This window comes from Xenopus tropicalis, chromosome 8 (assembly GCF_000004195.4).
Source record: "Xenopus tropicalis strain Nigerian chromosome 8, UCB_Xtro_10.0, whole genome shotgun sequence".
Taxonomy (NCBI): domain Eukaryota; kingdom Metazoa; phylum Chordata; class Amphibia; order Anura; family Pipidae; genus Xenopus; species Xenopus tropicalis.
The window spans coordinates 76180581-76198866 of record NC_030684.2 but is presented as its reverse complement, the minus strand read 5'-3'; the positions used below and the strand labels follow the sequence as shown (position 1 = coordinate 76198866).

Here is an 18286-nt window from a genome sequence, read left to right as displayed (position 1 = left end):
CCCTCATAATATCATCCCTTTCTGGTTATAGCTACATTTGTGTTGTGTTACATAATCACATATTCTTGGGTTCATAATATTTTATGTAAATTATATATCCATGGACTTCACACACAACCTGTGACGAAGACAATTCATACAATGTTGCCAGCTGTGTTGTTAAAGGAGAATGCAAGTCAAAATTTAAAAAGCATACTGCCCAATAGTCCTCCTATTGTTTAGTAAAAACACCACACTTTTGGTTCACCTAATCAAATATTTACTCAGTCACACTTACTTCACTGTTTTCTTGAACAGACAGCCATCTTTAAAAAGGTATTCAGAGTGCCATTGAGTCCTATGGGAGGCTTCAAAAAAAACATGGACAGAAGGATCAAAGTCAGAAAAGTTTTCCCGTCGTTTACGATTGTTTGGATATGAAAATTTCATGACTATCAGATCACCAATATGATATTATCGTGACTATTATGATTTTTTCGTAAGCATTTTAGATCATCAGAAATTATTGTATCTAATCCGAACTTTACCCAATTCGGGATTCGAACTCAGAAAATGCTAAATCATTATTTGGAGTATTCTGCACAATTTGTCGATTTGGTATCAGATGGCATCTAGGCATAATGCCTATTGTGGCATAGCAAAAAGCAAAATCACATTTTTGCATGCATAGAGGACACAGAAAGATACTGCTGTAAACTGCAGGCAATCAGTACTGCCTAACTAAAATAGACAGGACAGTAGAGAAGTTAGTTAGTGACAGCAAGAGCAAAAATCTCAAGTATTTATTACCAAGTTGTTCTGAGGTTGAGTTGTGAATGGAATAATGGTTGTAGTGGTCAAGGTTTCTCCAAGAAATTGTTGATAATTTAAATTTACCAGAACTTTATTATAGAACAAAAGCCAGAGATGAGGTTCTCAGCATAACTGATGCTTTATTCTTTATTAATCAAAGAAAGTGGGAAGCTTTCAGCAACACAGAACAATAGCTGAAATGTGTCACAAACAGCTTCAAGTGAGACCCTGAAAGTATTAGACTTTTATAGTTCATAGTTTACCTTATCTCAAAAGTATATAACACCCCTTTTAGAACTTTCTGTGTACTCTGTGGTTATAGCTGTGGAAATAGCAAAGTGCATGTAGGGACTTAGCTAGTCAGCACTATCATGTCAGGCCCTTGTGATTTTATAAGATGGCATATTAGACTTATATTTGATACTTCACATATATAGCATATTTCTATACTTTAATCTCCTACTCCACCTGCTTTGGGTTGTCTTTATAAGGGACACTGGGGATTTAATGTGTTCCTTTACACAGAACTTACCCATCATAACTGAGCATCTCAACATCCCCTCACCCTACATTTTCATATGGATTGGGAGCCCCCGGACAAAGGAGGATATTGAAATTAAGTGTGGTATAGCAACAAAACACAAGCAATTCAAAGTTTGATGTTAGGGTAAGGACTTTCTGACAATGATGACTAGCTTTATCAAGATGGGGGGCAGCACCACTAGAGTCTTAAGTCCTGCCCCAATAACTTTATAGCAGCTTTTCCACAGAGACCCACAGAAGTTATTACATAACTTTTCTTATTCATGCATCTAAGATGTTGAATTAATGAATCTCCACTTCCCACATTTCCCAACCATCTGAATAGATTATACAGAGTACAAAGACTATGAATTAAGAAACATCCCCAACAGTCACTTTGATTGTCAGCTATTGCTGTAGGTTTATTTAGGTATAAGAGTTTGTAGTTAACCCACAAGGCTGTTGTTGGGATTGGGCAAAAAGTAAAGAAACTATGTGTAGAGAATGTAAGCAGTCCTCCAATTGCATCCATGTGAATGTCCTTTTAATATAGTTGTAGGCAAAAGTTTGTTTAGTGTGGAAAGGACCAGCATACATTAGAAGATTCTAACTGTGGGTAAAGTTTCATCTATGGATCAGATCATCAACCTGTAATACAAAGGAAAGAAGTGATAACAACAGGTGCATTAAAGAGAGATTAATCTTCATAGTTGGTGGGCTGTGCAAATAGCAAAGTGCATGTAAGGGCTTAGCTAGTCAGCACTATCAGGTCGTCTCCTACCTCACCTGCCTTGGGTTGTCTTTATAGGGGACGAGGGGATTTTATGTGTCCCTTTATACAGAACTTACCTATCATAAGTGAGTGTGTCATCCCCTCATCAACCTGTAATACAAATGAAAGAAGTGATAACAACAGGTGCCTTAAAGAGATTAAGTGAAAATATTACAAATGCAGAAGTCGGCACAACCTTAGTGTAGCATTAAACTCAGTAACTTTCTGTAAATTTGAGTTTTAAGTAGTAGCACTTTCATTAAAATTGCCTTTATGACATGGCAGACTTGGAACGTGTCTCAATAAAAGCAATTTTAATGACAATGTTTTAGTGTGGGGAAGCACAGTTGTGGCCATGGAGCTTAAACAATCTTCATACCTTTGAAACCCCATTTAGAGCACTTTAATTATGTGGCAAAATGCTATTGTCAAATTGCACTTTCCACATGTTTATAGAAACTGATAAAATCCACAGTGTTGCAGCCTTTACTTGACAAAGCTGTTTCTATAAACACAGAGTACCAAATTCAAGGGATTCAAAAGGTCTATTTCTCTGACATCTCAGGGGGACACAGGGAACGTGTGGGGTTAAGCCCCACCCTCCAGGAGGCTGGACACTTGATTAACAAATTAAAGGGGCGTGCCAGATTTGCCCCTCGTCTATACCCAATCCAATCAGTTTTTCACGTCTCCTGCTACCAGGAGATTGGACAGCTAGGTCCCCAGCACGACCTAATATGACGACTCCCAGAAACAAAACTTCGGTCAGGGCCTAACCCTAAAACCCCGGGTGAGACCAGGTGCAGGTCTACCTGCTACCTATATGGTTAACCCCTACAAGGAAAGCCCACAAGGGTCAACACGTGTCCCTGTGGGGACTGTACAGACCACCCAGACATTTCCCTGCAAATGCCCTCCCTTCCCTGGAGCATAGCAGAGGGTCTGAGGGGTGAGTAAGGTGCGCACTAAGAGGTCCCTACCCCCTATCCACATCCTGGACCGGAGCTGCGCACACAGGGCACAGTAAGGCCGCGCAAGTGCGCACGTAACGTCCGCCCTCTGTTGCCCATGCAGCCGGAGGAGGCGGAGCACATCGAGCGCAACTGACAAAGGCAGAGGGGGCAGATCAGACATACCTCACTTGGCGCCAAGCGGCGCAACGCACCGCACTTCCTCCTCACACATACTTCCTGGAGACACGCACCAAACAGTTCAGCTGCACAGCACAGAAGCCCATAAACCCTATTTAGAGCCATATAAGCCCCAAACAGGCACAAAAGGCTCACAGGCTGCAAGGGTTCCCCACACTCCTACCCCTTCCAAACGATACATGGCAAAAGGTAGTTCAGGGGGGCTATTCCCCAGGGTGGGGGGCAGAGCACCTAAAGCAACACATGACCTATTTTGCTTGCACCAAATGCCAAATCAAATTGCCAGGGGGACAGGTTGACCAGCTATCCAGATCTTGTTCCACGGAACAGAAACAGCTACCTCAGGGGGTAACCCTAACCCTGTCACACTACAGCCCGGGGACCCCTCACAGGAGGGCACTTCCTCAGCTTCCCTTTGGGTGGTCCAACTTTCCCAGTCCTTGTTATCCCTTCAGGGACTCCCCTCACTCGCTGACTCTCTGGGAAAGGCACTAACCATGCTCGCTAACAAGCCTACCCATAAGCGCAAGCGTTCAGGAGGAATCAGAGGTGATACAGACACCCATAACCCCTCTGATGTCTCGTCTGGGGAACTGGGCCCCTCAGGTTCCGAAGGGGAATTGCCTCCTTCTGATGTCACTTCAGGGGAAGAGGAGGACGAGGAAGAAGATCAGGACAGAAACCGGGACACGCATCATGACATTAATAGCATCATCAAGGGGGTGACTGAGGTATTAAACATTTCACAGTCAACAGAATCACAGCCTCAGTCTACAAGCCTGTTTAAAAGACAACACAAGTCATCGGTCATCTTTCCTGCACATGACCAGCTCAGCAACATAGTACAGGATGAATGGAACTCCCCAGAAAGAAAATTCCAAGCTACGAGAAAATTTTCAAAGTCATATCCATTTCTCAAGGACCTGGTGGACAAGTGGAGTATCCCACCGTCTGTAGACACCCCAGTCTCCAGGCTATCCAAATCCACAGCACTTCCAGTTACGGACGCAGCAGCCTTCAAAGACCCTTCTGATAGGCTCCTCGAGGGATTCCTCAGAGCAGTATTCACCACCTCTGGAACGGCCTCTCTCCCGAACGATCTGTCTCTCCCAAGCCACAAAAGAATCCCTACGATGGTGGCTGCGACCCAACTCCCTGAGCACAGGTCAATCATGGGCAACACCAGACTAGACAGTGATCACCACCGATGCCAGGCTCCTAGGCTGGGGGGCTACTTGCCAGAACCTACATGCACAAGGCCCCTGGTCTCCCGTGGAGTCCAAACTTCCCATAAACATACTGGAACTCTTGGCAGTCAAAATAGCCCTAGCTGACTGGTCCCACCATCTACAGGCTGGGCCAGTAAGGGTCTAAAGCGACAATGCCACCACAGTGGCATACATCAATCACCAGGGAGGAACTGAACGAAGCACAGCAGATCCTCAACTGGGCAGAAGTAAACTCCGTACGACTATCCGCGATCCACATCCCAGGAGTGTCCAACACAAGAGCGGACTTCCCTTAGTCACAACCAACTGAACCCAGAAGAATGGGAACTTCACCCAGAGGTGTTCTCGGAGATAACCAACCATTGGGGAATTCACCAGATCGATCCAATGGCATCCAGGGACAACAGCAAGGTACCAAGGTTTTTCACCCGCTACCGAGATCCAAGGGCGGACGCCATGACTCAGTGTTGGCAGTTTAGACTGGCATATGTATTCCCTCCAAGCATTCCAATGCTGCCCCAGGTCCTGAAGAAAATCTGACAGTCACACCTCACGGTGATTGTCATAGCACCTTATTGGCCTCAGAGAACCTGGTTCTGTAAGGCTCTGCTGGGGTTTGATCCCAGGACCTACTGGTTCTTGGTTGCTCTCCCTAACTGTTGAGCCAGGAGAGCAGCTGATGAGAGGAGATTGCTTTGTAATCCCTTTCACCAGTGTCCTGGGCTTCATAACTTTACCCCAGCAGCCTTATTGGCTAGGTGGGGTCAGCCAATCAGGGCTTTCTCTGCCCTATATAAGCCCAGCCCTCCTCACACTCAGTGCCTGAACATTAATTACATTTAGCACTGTGGCCTGACCCTAGCTGGTGTTCCTGTTCTGGCTCCTTTATCTTGCTTCTTCTTTTCTTTGGTCTTTAGCCTTGTTTTCTTGCTTCCTTGTCTTGTTCTTGTTTCGCTCCTTGCTCCTCACTCTTCTCCTCAGTCCTCACTCCTGTTCTGCCTGATCTTGCCTTGTCCACTCCGTTCCTTCCTGTCCCATCTGATCTACGCCCGCTCCGTCCCTTCCTGTCCCATCTGATCTACGCCCGCTCCGTCCCTTCCTGTCCCATCTGATCTACGCCCGCTCCGTCCCTTCCTGTCCCATCTGATCTACGCCCGCTTCTTCCCTTCCTGTCCCATCTGATCTACGCCCGCTCCGTCCCTTCCTGTCCCATTTGGTCTACGCCCACTACATCCTGTCCACGCCTCCTCCATCCTTTAACAGCCCCTGCCTGAAGGACTCACCTTACCTTCTCCCACTCACTACAGAAGGACTCTTGACAGAATGTTCAGGCCACAAGAGTCTGCAAGGGCTGTTTCTGTTCCCTCCTGCCCTATACTTAAGAAAGCAACATTTTCCCTGGTTACTCGGAGGCACTTTGATGGTACCCCTGCTAAATTGCCTGTATTTCTGGAGGAAGTCCAGCTCCTCTTTAAGGCACAGTGGTTTTTGGATTCCTCCCCCATGGACCAGGTCACAAAGATCATATTTTTCCTGTTGGAGGGGGAGGCTCGATCCTGGGCAGAAGATTTACTGTGCTGCAAGTCCCCGGTGATCTACGATACTGTTCTTTTCCTGAAGGCTTTTCAAGAGAAATTTGTAACTAACTTGCTATCTACCTTGCTATCAGTACCTGCTCCAGGGCCGGCTGCCCAGCCTGCAGTGCCTGTTCATTTGACTATTTTTCTGGTACCTGCTCTCAGGCGGCTTGGTCCCTTGCCAGCTTTCTCACGGATTGGGCCTCTACCAGCCCTCCGGCAGTCCAGCTCTGTGCCAGACTCCGCTGCTGTGCCAGACTCTGCTGCTGTCCTGGCTCCCCGAAAGCTGTCTGCTCCCGTGCCGGCTCCCCGAAAGCTGTCTGCTCCCGTGCCGGCTCCCCGAAAGCTGTCTGCTCCCGTGCCAGCTCCCCGAAAGCTGTCTGCTCCCGTGCCGGCTCCCCGAAAGCTATCACTGCCTATGCCCACAATCCAGTCTCCAGCTTCTGTGCCTGAACCGCAACCCTCCGCTTCTGTGCCTGAACCGCAACCCTCCGCTTCTGTGCCTGAACCGCAACCTTCAGTTTCTGTGCCAGCGGTTGTGCCTGCGCCCCGGAGAGAGGGGCCTCAGCCTGTGCATGCGCCCCGGAGAGAGGGGTCTCAGTCATGTCAACCTTTTAGGGTGCTTCCTCCTATGTACCCACCTGAACCCACGAGGGTAGCTCTGCCCTCTCTGCAGTCGACTCCCCGGGCACCCACGAGGGTGGCTCTGCCCGCGCTCTTGCCTGACCCCCGGGCACCCACGAGGGTGGCTCTGCCCGCGCTCTTGCCTGACCCCAGGCACCCACGAGGGTGGCTCTGCCCGCGCTCCTGCCTGACCCCCGGGCACCCACGAGGGTGGCTCTGCCCGCGCTCTTGCCTGACTTGTTTTCTTGCTTCCTTGTCTTGTTCTTGTTTCGCTCCTTGCTCCTCACTCTTCTCCTCAGTCCTCACTCCTGTTCTGCCTGATCTTGCCTTGTCCACTCCATCCCTTCCTGTCCCATCTGATCTACGCCCGCTCCGTCCCTTCCTGTCCCATCTGATCTACGCCCGCTTCGTCCCTTCCTGTCCCATCTGATCTACGCCCGCTCCGTCCCTTCCTGTCCCATTTGGTCTACGCCCGCTCCGTCCCTTCCTGTCCCATTTGGTCTACGCCTACTACATCCTGTCCACGCCTCCTCCATCCTTTAACAGCCCCTGCCTAAAGGACTCACCTTACCTTCTCCCACTCACTACAGAAGGACGCTTGACAGGTTCTCTCCACAAGATGTCGATAGACCAGCCGATCCACATGACTCCCAGACACAACCTTCTTCAACAAGGGCTGATAGTCCATCCCAACCCCGGACTATTCGCTTTGATGGGATGGCTATTGAGGCAGCCATATGGCAACGAGAAGGACTAAAGGAGGAGGTCATTGCCAGCATGCTAAAGTTAATGACACAATTTGCACATTCCTCCAGGGGGTAGCACACGTAGCTCCACCCTTTCGTCCACCCACACCAGCCTGGGATCTCAACCTAGTTCTGGAAGCCCTTCTTGAACCACCATTTGAACCTTTGAACTCTGAGACACCTGACTGACCTGGAAGGCAGTATTCCTTATGGCAATACCATCAGCTAGACGAGTATACGAGCTGAGCGCTTTCTCATGTGGTGCCCCATTTCTGATCGTCCACAAGGACAAAGCAGTTCTACGCACAATCCCAACACAGCTTGTGTTGGGTAGTTTTTCTTGTTTGATTCAACCATCCCCATCCAGAGAAAAAGAATTGGTTCCACATCTTTTTGCTTTTAAAGGGGTGGTTCGCCTTTAATTTAACTTTTAGAATGCTATAGAAAGGCCAATTCTAAGCAACTTTTCAATTAGTCTTCATTATTCATTTTTAATAGTTTTTTTTTTAATTATTTGCCTTCTTTTTCTTACTTTTTGTAGTATTCAAACCAGGGTCACTGACCCCTGCAGTGAAAATACTATTGCTCTGTGAGGCTACAGTTTAATTGTTATTGTAACTTTATATTACTTATCTTTCCATTCAGGTACTCTCCTGTTCATATACAGTGGCTTGCAAAAGTATTCGGCCCCCTTGAACTTTTCCACATTTTGTCACATTACAGCCACAAACATGAATCAATTTTATTGGAATTCCACGTGAAAGACCAATACAAAGTGGTGTACACGTGAGAAGTGGAACGAAAATCATACATGATTCCAAACATTTTTTACAAATAAATAACTGCAAAGTGGGGTGTGCGTAATTATTCAGCCCCCTTTGGTCTGAGTGCAGTCAGTTGCCCATAGACATTGCCTGATGAGTGCTAATGACTAAATAGAGTGCACCTGTGTGTAATCTAATGTCAGTACAAATACAGCTGCTCTGTGACGGCCTCAGAGGTTGTCTAAGAGAATATTGGGAGCAACAACACCATGAAGTCCAAAGAACACACCAGACAGGTCAGGGATAAAGTTATTGAGAGATTTAAAGCAGGCTTAGGCTATAAAAAGATTTCCAAAGCCTTGAACATCCCACGGAGCACTGTTCAAGCGATCATTCAGAAATGGAAGGAGTATGGCACAACTGTAAACCTACCAAGACAAGGCCGTCCACCTAAACTCACAGGCCGAACAAGGAGAGCGCTGATCAGAAATGCAGCCAAGAGGCCCATGGTGACTCTGGACGAGCTGCAGAGATCTACAGGTGGGGGAATCTGTCCATAGGACAACTATTAGTCGTGCACTGCACAAAGTTGGCCTTTATGGAAGAGTGGTGAATATCAACAAAAAAAACTTTACTTACAAAATTGTTTGGGAAATATATTGAATGAAAAAAATTATTTGGAGCAGTGATAATTCTATCAGCAGTGGTACTTTTGACTTAAGGCAAAATACTTATTTTTGCTACCAACCAGAAAAGACTCCAGGACAAAAGAAAACCCAAAAAATGAACAAAGAATACTAATTGCAAAGTGTCTTAACATATTGGATGGTGCATTGCACTAGAATTCTATTGTGAACTACCTCTTTACTATTTGTACTCTAATTGCTGGATTCTCAGTCAAACCTCAGTAAAAACTGTCAGTGACAGGCACACTCCCAGCATACTCCCTGCTTTATATGATAATTAACAGTTCCTTGACACACCCAGTAAACCTGTAACAAGAAGTACAAATCTTGATTGCAGTTTACAACTTATTTATTTTAAAACAAAACACAAATTAAATTTTATCCTCTAAGGTTAATCAACAATTTAGCTACAAATTAAATTATAGTGTAGCACTGGGAGGATTCTGTGGGTGTATTTGTTATTACACAGTAACATAGTAAGTTAAAAAAAGACATGCCCATCAAGTTCAACCTTTTTTGGCTATATATAACCTGCCTAGCTGCTAGTTAATTCAGAGGAAGGAAACAACCCGATCTGAAGCCTCTCTAATGTGCCGCAAAGAGGAGAAAGTTCCTTCCTGATTTCAAGATTGCAATCGGACCGGTGACTGTATCAACTTACTGACATATTGTATTTTTTTAGAATATTGCCGCTATAAGGCATTAATAACTCAAAATCTACAGGAAAAGACACACACATTGCAGATAATAAAAAGGCTCTCAACAAAATATTCTTACCCAGGAAGTACAGTGCTTCACCTTTGAAGGCCAGTTGCACAGTTATCACCATCCTGTACCACTAATATAAAATGATTCCAGTTCATAGTCATTCTATTATCCCACCCAGCAGGTGTGCATGAATATATCTTTAGCCTCAGTGGATCACCCTACGTATCCATATGTGGACATAAAATATGTTGCTTAGTTCTTAACATCCCAGATTTGACAAACAATGGCGTTTGTGAATGGGCAAGTATGGGGTGTATAAAGGATAATAACTCACTCAGGTTAGGTACATAACAGGTTGTCTATAGCAAAAATCTTACACAAGAAAATGTGTATATTACTTATAAAACTGGTCTAACTGCTTGTGTTGGGTAGTTTTTCTTGTTTGATTCAACCATCCCCATCCAGAGAAAAAGAATTGGTTCCACATCTTTTTGCTTTTAAAGGGGTGGTTCACCTTTAATTTAACTTTTAGAATGCTATAGAAAGGCCAATTCTAAGCAACTTTTCAATTAGTCTTCATTATTCATTTTTAATAGTTTTTTTTTATTATTATTTGCCTTCTTTTTCTTACTTTTTGTAGTATTCAAACCAGGGTCACTGACCCCTGCAGTGAAAATACTATTGCTCTGTGAGGCTACAGTTTAATTGTTATTGTAACTTTATATTACTTATCTTTCCATTCAGGTACTCTCCTGTTCATATACAGTGGCTTGCAAAAGTATTCGGCCCCCTTGAACTTTTCCACATTTTGTCACATTACAGCCACAAACATGAATCAATTTTATTGGAATTCCACGTGAAAGACCAATACAAAGTGGTGTACACGTGAGAAGTGGAACGAAAATCATACATGATTCCAAACATTTTTTTACAAATAAATAACTGCAAAGTGCGGTGTGCGTAATTATTCAGCCCCCTTTGGTCTGAGTGCAGTCAGTTGCCCATAGACATTGCCTGATGAGTGCTAATGACTAAATAATAACAAAAAGATTTCCAAAGCCTTGAACATCCCACGGAGCACTGTTCAAGCGATCATTCAGAAATGGAAGGAGTATGGCACAACTGTAAACCTACCAAGACAAGACCGTCCACCTAAACTCACAGGCCGAACAAGGAGAGCGCTGATCAGAAATGCAGCCAAGAGGCCCGTGGTGACTCTGGACGAGCTGCAGAGATCTACAGCTCAGGTGGGGTAATCTGTCCATAGGACAACTATTAGTCGTGCACTGCACAAAGTTGGCCTTTTTTGGAAGAGTGGCAAGAAGAAAGCCATTGTTAACAGAAAACCATAAGAAGTCCCGTTTGCCACAAGCCATGTGGGGGACACAGCAAACATGTGGAAGAAGGTGCTCTGGTCAGATGGAACTTTTTGGCCAAAATGCAAAACGCTATGTGTGGCGGAAAACTAACACTGCACATCACTCTGAACACACCATCCCCACTGTCAAATATGGTGGTGGCAGCAACATGCTCTGGGGGTGCTTCTCTTCAGCAGGGACAGGGAAGCTGGTCAGAGTTGATGGGAAGATGGATGGAGCCAAATACAGGGCAATCTTGGAAGAAAACCTCTTGGAGTCTGCAAAAGACTTGAGACTGGGGCGGAGGTTCACCTTCCAGCAGGACAACGACCCTAAACATAAAGCCAGGGCAATAATGGAATGGTTTAAAACAAAACATATCCATGTGTTAGAATGGCCCAGTCACAGTCCAGATCTAAATCCAATCGAGAATCTGTGGCAAGATCTGAAAACTGCTGTTCACAAACGCTGTCCATCTAATCTGACTGAGCTGGAGCTGTTTTGCAAAGAAGAATGGGCAAGGATTTCAGTCTGTAGATGTGCAAAGCTGGTAGAGACATACCCTAAAAGCCTGGCAGCTGTAATTGCAGCAAAAGGTGGTTCTACAAAGTATTGACTCAGGGGGCTGAATAATTACGCACACCCCACTTTGCAGTTATTTATTTGTAAAAAATGTTTGGAATCATGTATGATTTTCGTTCCACTTCTCACGTGTACACCACTTTGTATTGGTCTTTCACGTGGAATTCCAATAAAATGGATTCATGTTTGTGGCTGTAATGTGACAAAATGTGGAAAACTTCAAGGGGCCCGGATACTTTTGCAAGCCACTGTACCTGTCTTTTATTCAAACCACACCCTGATTGCTAAAGTAATTTGGATCCTAGCAACCAGATAACTGCTGAAATTCCAAAGATAATAAAAGATGAAGACCAGTTGCAAATTGTCTCAGAATATTATTCTCTAATACTGTAAAAGTTAACTCAAAGGTGAAAAACCCTTTAATATTTTCTTGATATAATTTAATTACAATGAGAATAGTGGTCCTTTTACTAGCGAAGTGCACTTCCTGTAATGATTTTGTCTAATTCACCAAGCACTCGTGAAACTAAACAGAATACATTTTAAAATTTTTAATTTAAATATGTGACAATGGGCTTCGGTAGGAGTAGAAGTTGGGAAGCCCACCTGCAGGTGAAGCAGGGGTGAGATTTGGGGTAAAAAAGAACCAAGCTTCTTTGAAAAAATCTAGTGATGCAACTGAGCCATATTGTCACTGTATATACAGTACTATGTGCTGAAGTGAAAGAGGTTTGCTAGAAGTGTGTTCATCAGTATTGAATGATACCACCCCAATTAGCAGAATAGACACCTCTGATGTACTGCTAGGCTTCAGTCTGAAATGTAACCTGTATATTATCAAAATAACTTAAAAGGATACGTCATGCAAACAGCTGTTCACATCAGCCACCATAGTTGTTGGAAAGGGAAGCTATTTTTGAATCTTTGATCTATTGCAGACTTACTCTTTAGGGCTATGGCACACAAGTCTCTGTTGGTCGAACAAGCGTTCATTTTCAAATGGCACTTTTCACTATTCTGGGGCAACTTATCAGGAGTAAAAGTGCAAGCTTGTCCTTTAATTCCTTCTAAAGCAATAGGATGCAAAGGGAAATATAAAAATCAATATTTTTGTGAAAAACACAAACATAACAGTACAGTAAAAATATTTCAACAATACCTAGAAAGAAGCATTTCCTAGGAACCACTTTTCCACACTAGGAATGACTTGATACTCAGTTTGCTCTTTTAGTACTCTGCAGGCTTTGCAGTACCAGCCTGGCCATCCATCACTAACTTTTACATGGTGGTGATGTCTCCAGTTAAAATACTTCCTGTATCTTTCATCATCCTTGTCCAGCTCAAAAAGAAAATGAGCAAGTTCCTTAGCACTTGGAAAATCATCTACATGAATAAAGGCATCCCCAGGAATGAATCGTTCATAGTTCTTACGAGAGGTCCCTAGAACAACTGGCACACTCCAGGTACCAAGTGAATTCGACCATAATTTCTCAGTGATATAGTCCTTATATATGGAGTTCTCAAAAGCCAGGTAAAACTTGTACTGGATAATGGTGTTATAAAAATCTTGCTTGCTTAGTTTCATATGTTCATTCCCGTAGACATCAACTGAAATGTACTTTTTAAGTTCTTCATAATACTTAATGCGTGGGGCACCTGGATACCACTTACTGACTACCCAGGCCACCAACTTAGACTTAGGTGGAATAGTAACATTCTGTGGTTCCTTCACTGCTTCAATACGGCCGTATGTTACATAGATATCAGAGTCTTGCCGGAATGTCATAGTCAAGTTAAACAGATTATCCAGGAAATGCAAGTTCTGTATAATTAATGGAGGTTCAAGATTAAACCATACCCATCTCTGGTAATGAGGCCTTGGTGTTTGAGGCAGTGTTTCTTTGTTATACATAATATCTGCATGATGTATGATGACAGCATCAGCAACATTATATAGCTGCCTATCTGCTGTTAGCTTGCAGCCAGATATACCGTAAACTGTTTCACAGCTATCAAGTGGAAACCTTTCTCCATAGGGATAAACCCAAACTAGAATCACTAATTCTGTCTCTTTATTGTCTGTAAGAATTTTTGTGTCTAGACTTGTATTCTTCACGACCTCTGTCTCCTGGCAGTTTAAGAAAACGGTCGTTACGAGTGATCGTCTCCAGGCAAAGGATAAGATGGAAATAAATAGGAATATGGGAAGGATCCATTTTACATATTTCTGTGCAATCTGTCTCAACATCATGGTTACGCTGTAGAAAGATAATGAAAACATTAAGAATTAGTTCAAAATAAAATAAACGGAAAAATATTAATTGTATTCATTGGAAGGAATTAAACTGAAATTGAGGATTTTGATCTGCAAGCTCTTATAGTGAAGGATAGATTTGTAGAGAGAGGAAACCAAATGTAGAATTTGGTTGGGGTTATTAAAAAGTTAGAAAAGTGGATAAGAACACCCTTTTAGTCCACAATAATGTGAAAGTAAAATGGGACAGTGGTTAAGGGATATACTTGAAATCTGAATGTAATTGAAGGAGGAAAGAGGGTATAAATGGAAATTCTTAGAGATAATTTCCCTTTATGGTGTAACACATTGCAGTCTACAAAAATGTATCTGTTATTTATTTGATTATTGAAACTTAGCAGTAGCTGCTGCATTTCCCACCCTAGGCTTATACTCGAGTCAATACGTTTTTCCAGTTTTCTTAGGTAAAATTAGGTACCTCGGCTTATATTCGGATCAGCTTATACTCGAGTATTTACAGTAAGTTGATTCCTTTCTGCAGAATCTTGATGTAATTCATGTAATAACACTAATGTTCATTTGATATCAAGGTATTTTATCAGACCACATATAGTTTTGTCACTAATTTTGTGTTTATTCCCAGTGGCTCCAGGGTTTTGTCAGATGTATGGTACCCTGGTTGTGTTGCCCTTATATTAGTAGTACCTTTTGTTATTGTTTTATACAATCATAGGGGTCATTCATGACACTAGGGGGTGAAAGTGCAAGAGCACTAAGGGGTACCAGAGTGCGGCCCTTAGTGCTTATTCTATAAGCACTTTTTTACATTGTGCTTTTGAATTTGCAAATAAGGCCTTATGTCTGGTATAAAATGACACGTTTTGCAACACTATTATTAAAATTTAACCTATTACATGGTATTTGTGTTTTAGTAATGTTGTGTTGTTGCATTTATCTTGGATAATATTATTGCTAAAAATCATTATCTAGATCAGCAATAAGTGCAATTTATTTAGTCATCTCTATAGGTGACTTGAAGAAAATCACCTATAGAGATGAAGCATTCAGTCTCCCTAAAGTGATTATACTAGGAGATACATTAGATAGCTTGAAGAAGGAGTTGGAAGGCTTTTTGGAAAATACAGGGTTGTTAAAAATAGCTCTTCGTAGAAAGCCGATCAAGAGACTGGTCCAATTGCCATCTTGGAGTCAGGAAAAATGGTATTAACGACACTTGAGCTAAAGGCATATAGGAAAAGCTGATCTGCTGATTTTTGAACCTTGTATGTGTGTGCACTGACAGGCACAGAATCAACCTGCCAGCACAAACATAATATTCTCTATAGTTATCTTTTGTTTAATCGTAGAATGCAAAGGACGAAAGGTTGCTCCCCCACACAGAATTATTAGGTCTAATAAAGATATAAGGGTGATGTGCACATGAAGTATTAGAACAGTATATACCAAAAGAAAATAAGTGTGACCCTAGTAGAACTCCAAAAAACGGCATCATTCCCAAAAAACATCAGATAGGTAAATAGATTCCCGGATATGCATTAAAACTTAACTTTTAATTATATACCGTATTTTCCGGTATATAAGACGACTTTTTAACCCCGAAAAATATGTGCCAAAGTCGGGGGTCGTCTTATACACCGGGTACTTGCTTGCAGGGCCCAGACGATCGAATGGCCCCCCCAGCGTCCTCCACCACCCCTCCCGCTCACCTGCTGCGTCCGGCTGTTTCCTCCGGCTGCTTCATCCGGCTTTAAAGGTAACGGCTTCATCCACCACCCCTCCCGCTCGCCTGCTGCTTCCTCCGGCTGCTTAGGTTGCGCCCCATGCGTGCTGACGTCACGTGTACGCACAGGGCGCAACCAATAAAATTAACCACTGACCACCAATGAGCCTGTAATGCTTTAAAGGGTTACAGGCTCATTGGTGGACAACGCTTTAAAGGATTACAGGCTCATTGGTGGTCAGCGGTTAATTTTATTGGTTGCGCCCCGTGGATGAAGCAGCCAGAGGAAACAGCCGGACGCAGCAGGCGAGGGGGAGGGGTGGTGGAGGACGCTGGGGGGAGCTGAAGTATGTGGGGGAGGATGTTGGGGGGAGCTGGAGCATGTTGGGGAGGACGCTAGGGGGACCTGGATGATGTTGGGGAGGACACTAAGGGGAGCTGGATGATGTTGGGGAGGACGCTAGGGGGAGCTGGAGCATGTTGGGGAGGATGCTAGGGAAGCTGGATGATGTTGGGGAGGATGCTAGGGGAGCTGGATGATGTTGGGGAGGACGAGCTTTACGGCGCTGCGGGGGGAGATTGAGGATATTTTAACTGGAAAAGTTGGGGGTCGTCTTATACGCCCAGTCATCTTATATGCCTGAAAATACGGTAATTAAAATCACCAAATTAAATCCCATATAATTGAATTATCTTTTGGTCTTTTGTTTAGCCTATAATTCCAAAGACAAAGTAAATCCTGCCCCATAATAATAATTCTGTACATTAAGGTTTTTTACAACAATAACATTGTGATTTAAAGTTTCACATTCAGTTTACAGTTGTTAGGGTTATAAAATTATTTTTAGTGTTCTAGTGCAGTGCTGTCCAACTGGCGGCCCGCGGCCCCCCTCTGTGTGGCCCCTCACCTGTCTGGCTGCTTTGATGGTTTACCTTTGAGTAAGCATTAAATGGTATCAGTACTGAGATTAACTGGCCCCCTGCATGGTTCTCACCTCAGATTCAGGCTGTAATCCCCCTGTATTGTTTAAATATGTAATCCCCTGTGTTTTTCACACCTTTTAATACCTGCATTGTTCACCACCTGCAGTGTTCACACCTCAGGCTCAGACTGTAATCACTCCCATTGTTCACTTCTTCACACCTCAGACATAGGTACTGTAGGCAGAGTATGGCACATACAGCCAGCATAGGGCAGGTAGTGTATGGCACACACAGGCAGCATAGTTCAGGGAGGGTATGGCACACACAGGAAGGGTAGGGCAGGCAGAGTATGGCACACACAGTCAGGGTAGGGCAGGCAGAGTATGGCACACAGAAGCAGCATAGGGAAGGCAGAGTATGGCACACACAGGCAGGGTAGGACAGGCAGAGTATGGCACACACAGACAGCATAGGACAGGCAGAATGCTGCCTTTGTGTGCCATACTCTGCTTGCCCTATGCTGCTTGTGGGAGGTGAACCTGGCAGGGGTTTGTTGTGGGAGTTTGTTAGCAGTTGGAAATAGCCATTAAATGGTCCCTAAGGTGTGTAATTATGTACTGGGGGTTGCTGTGCTATCCACAGGGGAGGAGGAGGCATATGGAATTTAAGGGTATATCTTAATATGACATAATTCTTTCACATATGATGATGGTTGATATCCACACAGTAAGGACCAAGCATTTGGGATTTTGCTGTGTTACCACCATTGTGATAAAATAGGTGTGGTTTGAAGTGGGTGTGGTTTCAAAAAGGGGAGTGGTCAAAACTGGCTTCCATTAGCGGCCCTCCACCATGTATGCTAGAGAAATTCCGGCCCTCGGCACCGTAGAAGTTGGACTGCACTGTTCTAGTGTATACAAATCAGCCCCATGCATTTTGTCTGCAAAATGAAGTGATGTACTAGATCCTCAAGCACAAGGGTAACAATTCTTCATAGAAAAATTAACAGCCACATAAAATTCCTAATGGTCTGTATCTGTGCACTGGCCATGCATACAGCTGACAGATTCATGGACTGCAGTAAGAGAAAAGGTTGCAGTTACAGTATGTCCCATAACACGGCATCTCAAATACTGGGTTCCCTCCAGTCTCCTGGCTTAGGATTGCTGCTGAGGGCTGCTCTGGCACCTATATTCACCCCTTGGAAAAGAGGTTATGCTGTTTGTGGTTAAATATAAGTCCTGCCTTCAAAAGGACACACCATTCAAAAGTGTCTGCAATAGGTTTTTAAGGAAAGTATTGCAACAGGAGCAACATTTGCTCCAATTCTAATAACAACCAGTTACTTATATCATGAAATTATTATATTATACAGCAACATACATCTACTGTACTATATTAAGTGGAGAGGTAGGTACCAAAATTGTTTCAGGATCTATATTTTATATATATTTACTATATTTATATTGCAGTAATTTACATTTTTGCCTGTAAATTTTACTCAGATTAAATTTTCTTATAATGTGTAAAACCTTCGATTTCTTACCTTACTTCATTGAAGAGGAAAACATCTGTGATATTACATGTTGGTGTCTTGGTATTATTAGTACTTACATGACAAGATAGACTAGTTTAAACAGGTTGTGAATCATTCTATATATTTTCCAAAACGCCTCCTTACCCTCTGGATCATATATCTACAGATACATCACATCACCTGGAGTTTTGTTTAAGGTCACTCCATCAAGGCCAGTGATACCATAAACTGAAAAAAACTTGATAAAGGAATATTTTTATTGATTATATGTCTGACAGGAATGCATATTATCTACTGTACAATATGGGCCCTACAGTGA

At 43.5% G+C, this 18286-nt stretch overlaps 1 protein-coding gene across 1 annotated transcript; it reads right to left on the bottom strand.

The window, feature by feature from the left end:
- Positions 1-976: 976 nt before the first annotated feature.
- Positions 977-13802, bottom strand: LOC100498016 (galactoside 3(4)-L-fucosyltransferase). The gene is made up of 3 exons (XM_031892124.1): positions 12671-13802; positions 2164-2197; positions 977-1962 (listed from the first exon to the last, which is right to left on the bottom strand). Exon 1 carries the CDS (start codon positions 13790-13792, stop codon positions 12671-12673), a length of 1122 nt encoding a protein of 373 aa, XP_031747984.1. The 5' UTR covers positions 13793-13802; the 3' UTR covers positions 977-1962; positions 2164-2197.
- Between the last annotated feature and the right edge of the window lie 4484 nt (positions 13803-18286).

Bases quoted from the DNA above. Each gene is read 5' to 3' on its own strand.
- LOC100498016 (XM_031892124.1), bottom strand. From the start codon at position 13,792: ATGTTTTCATTATCTTTCTACAGCGTAACCATGATGTTGAGACAGATT.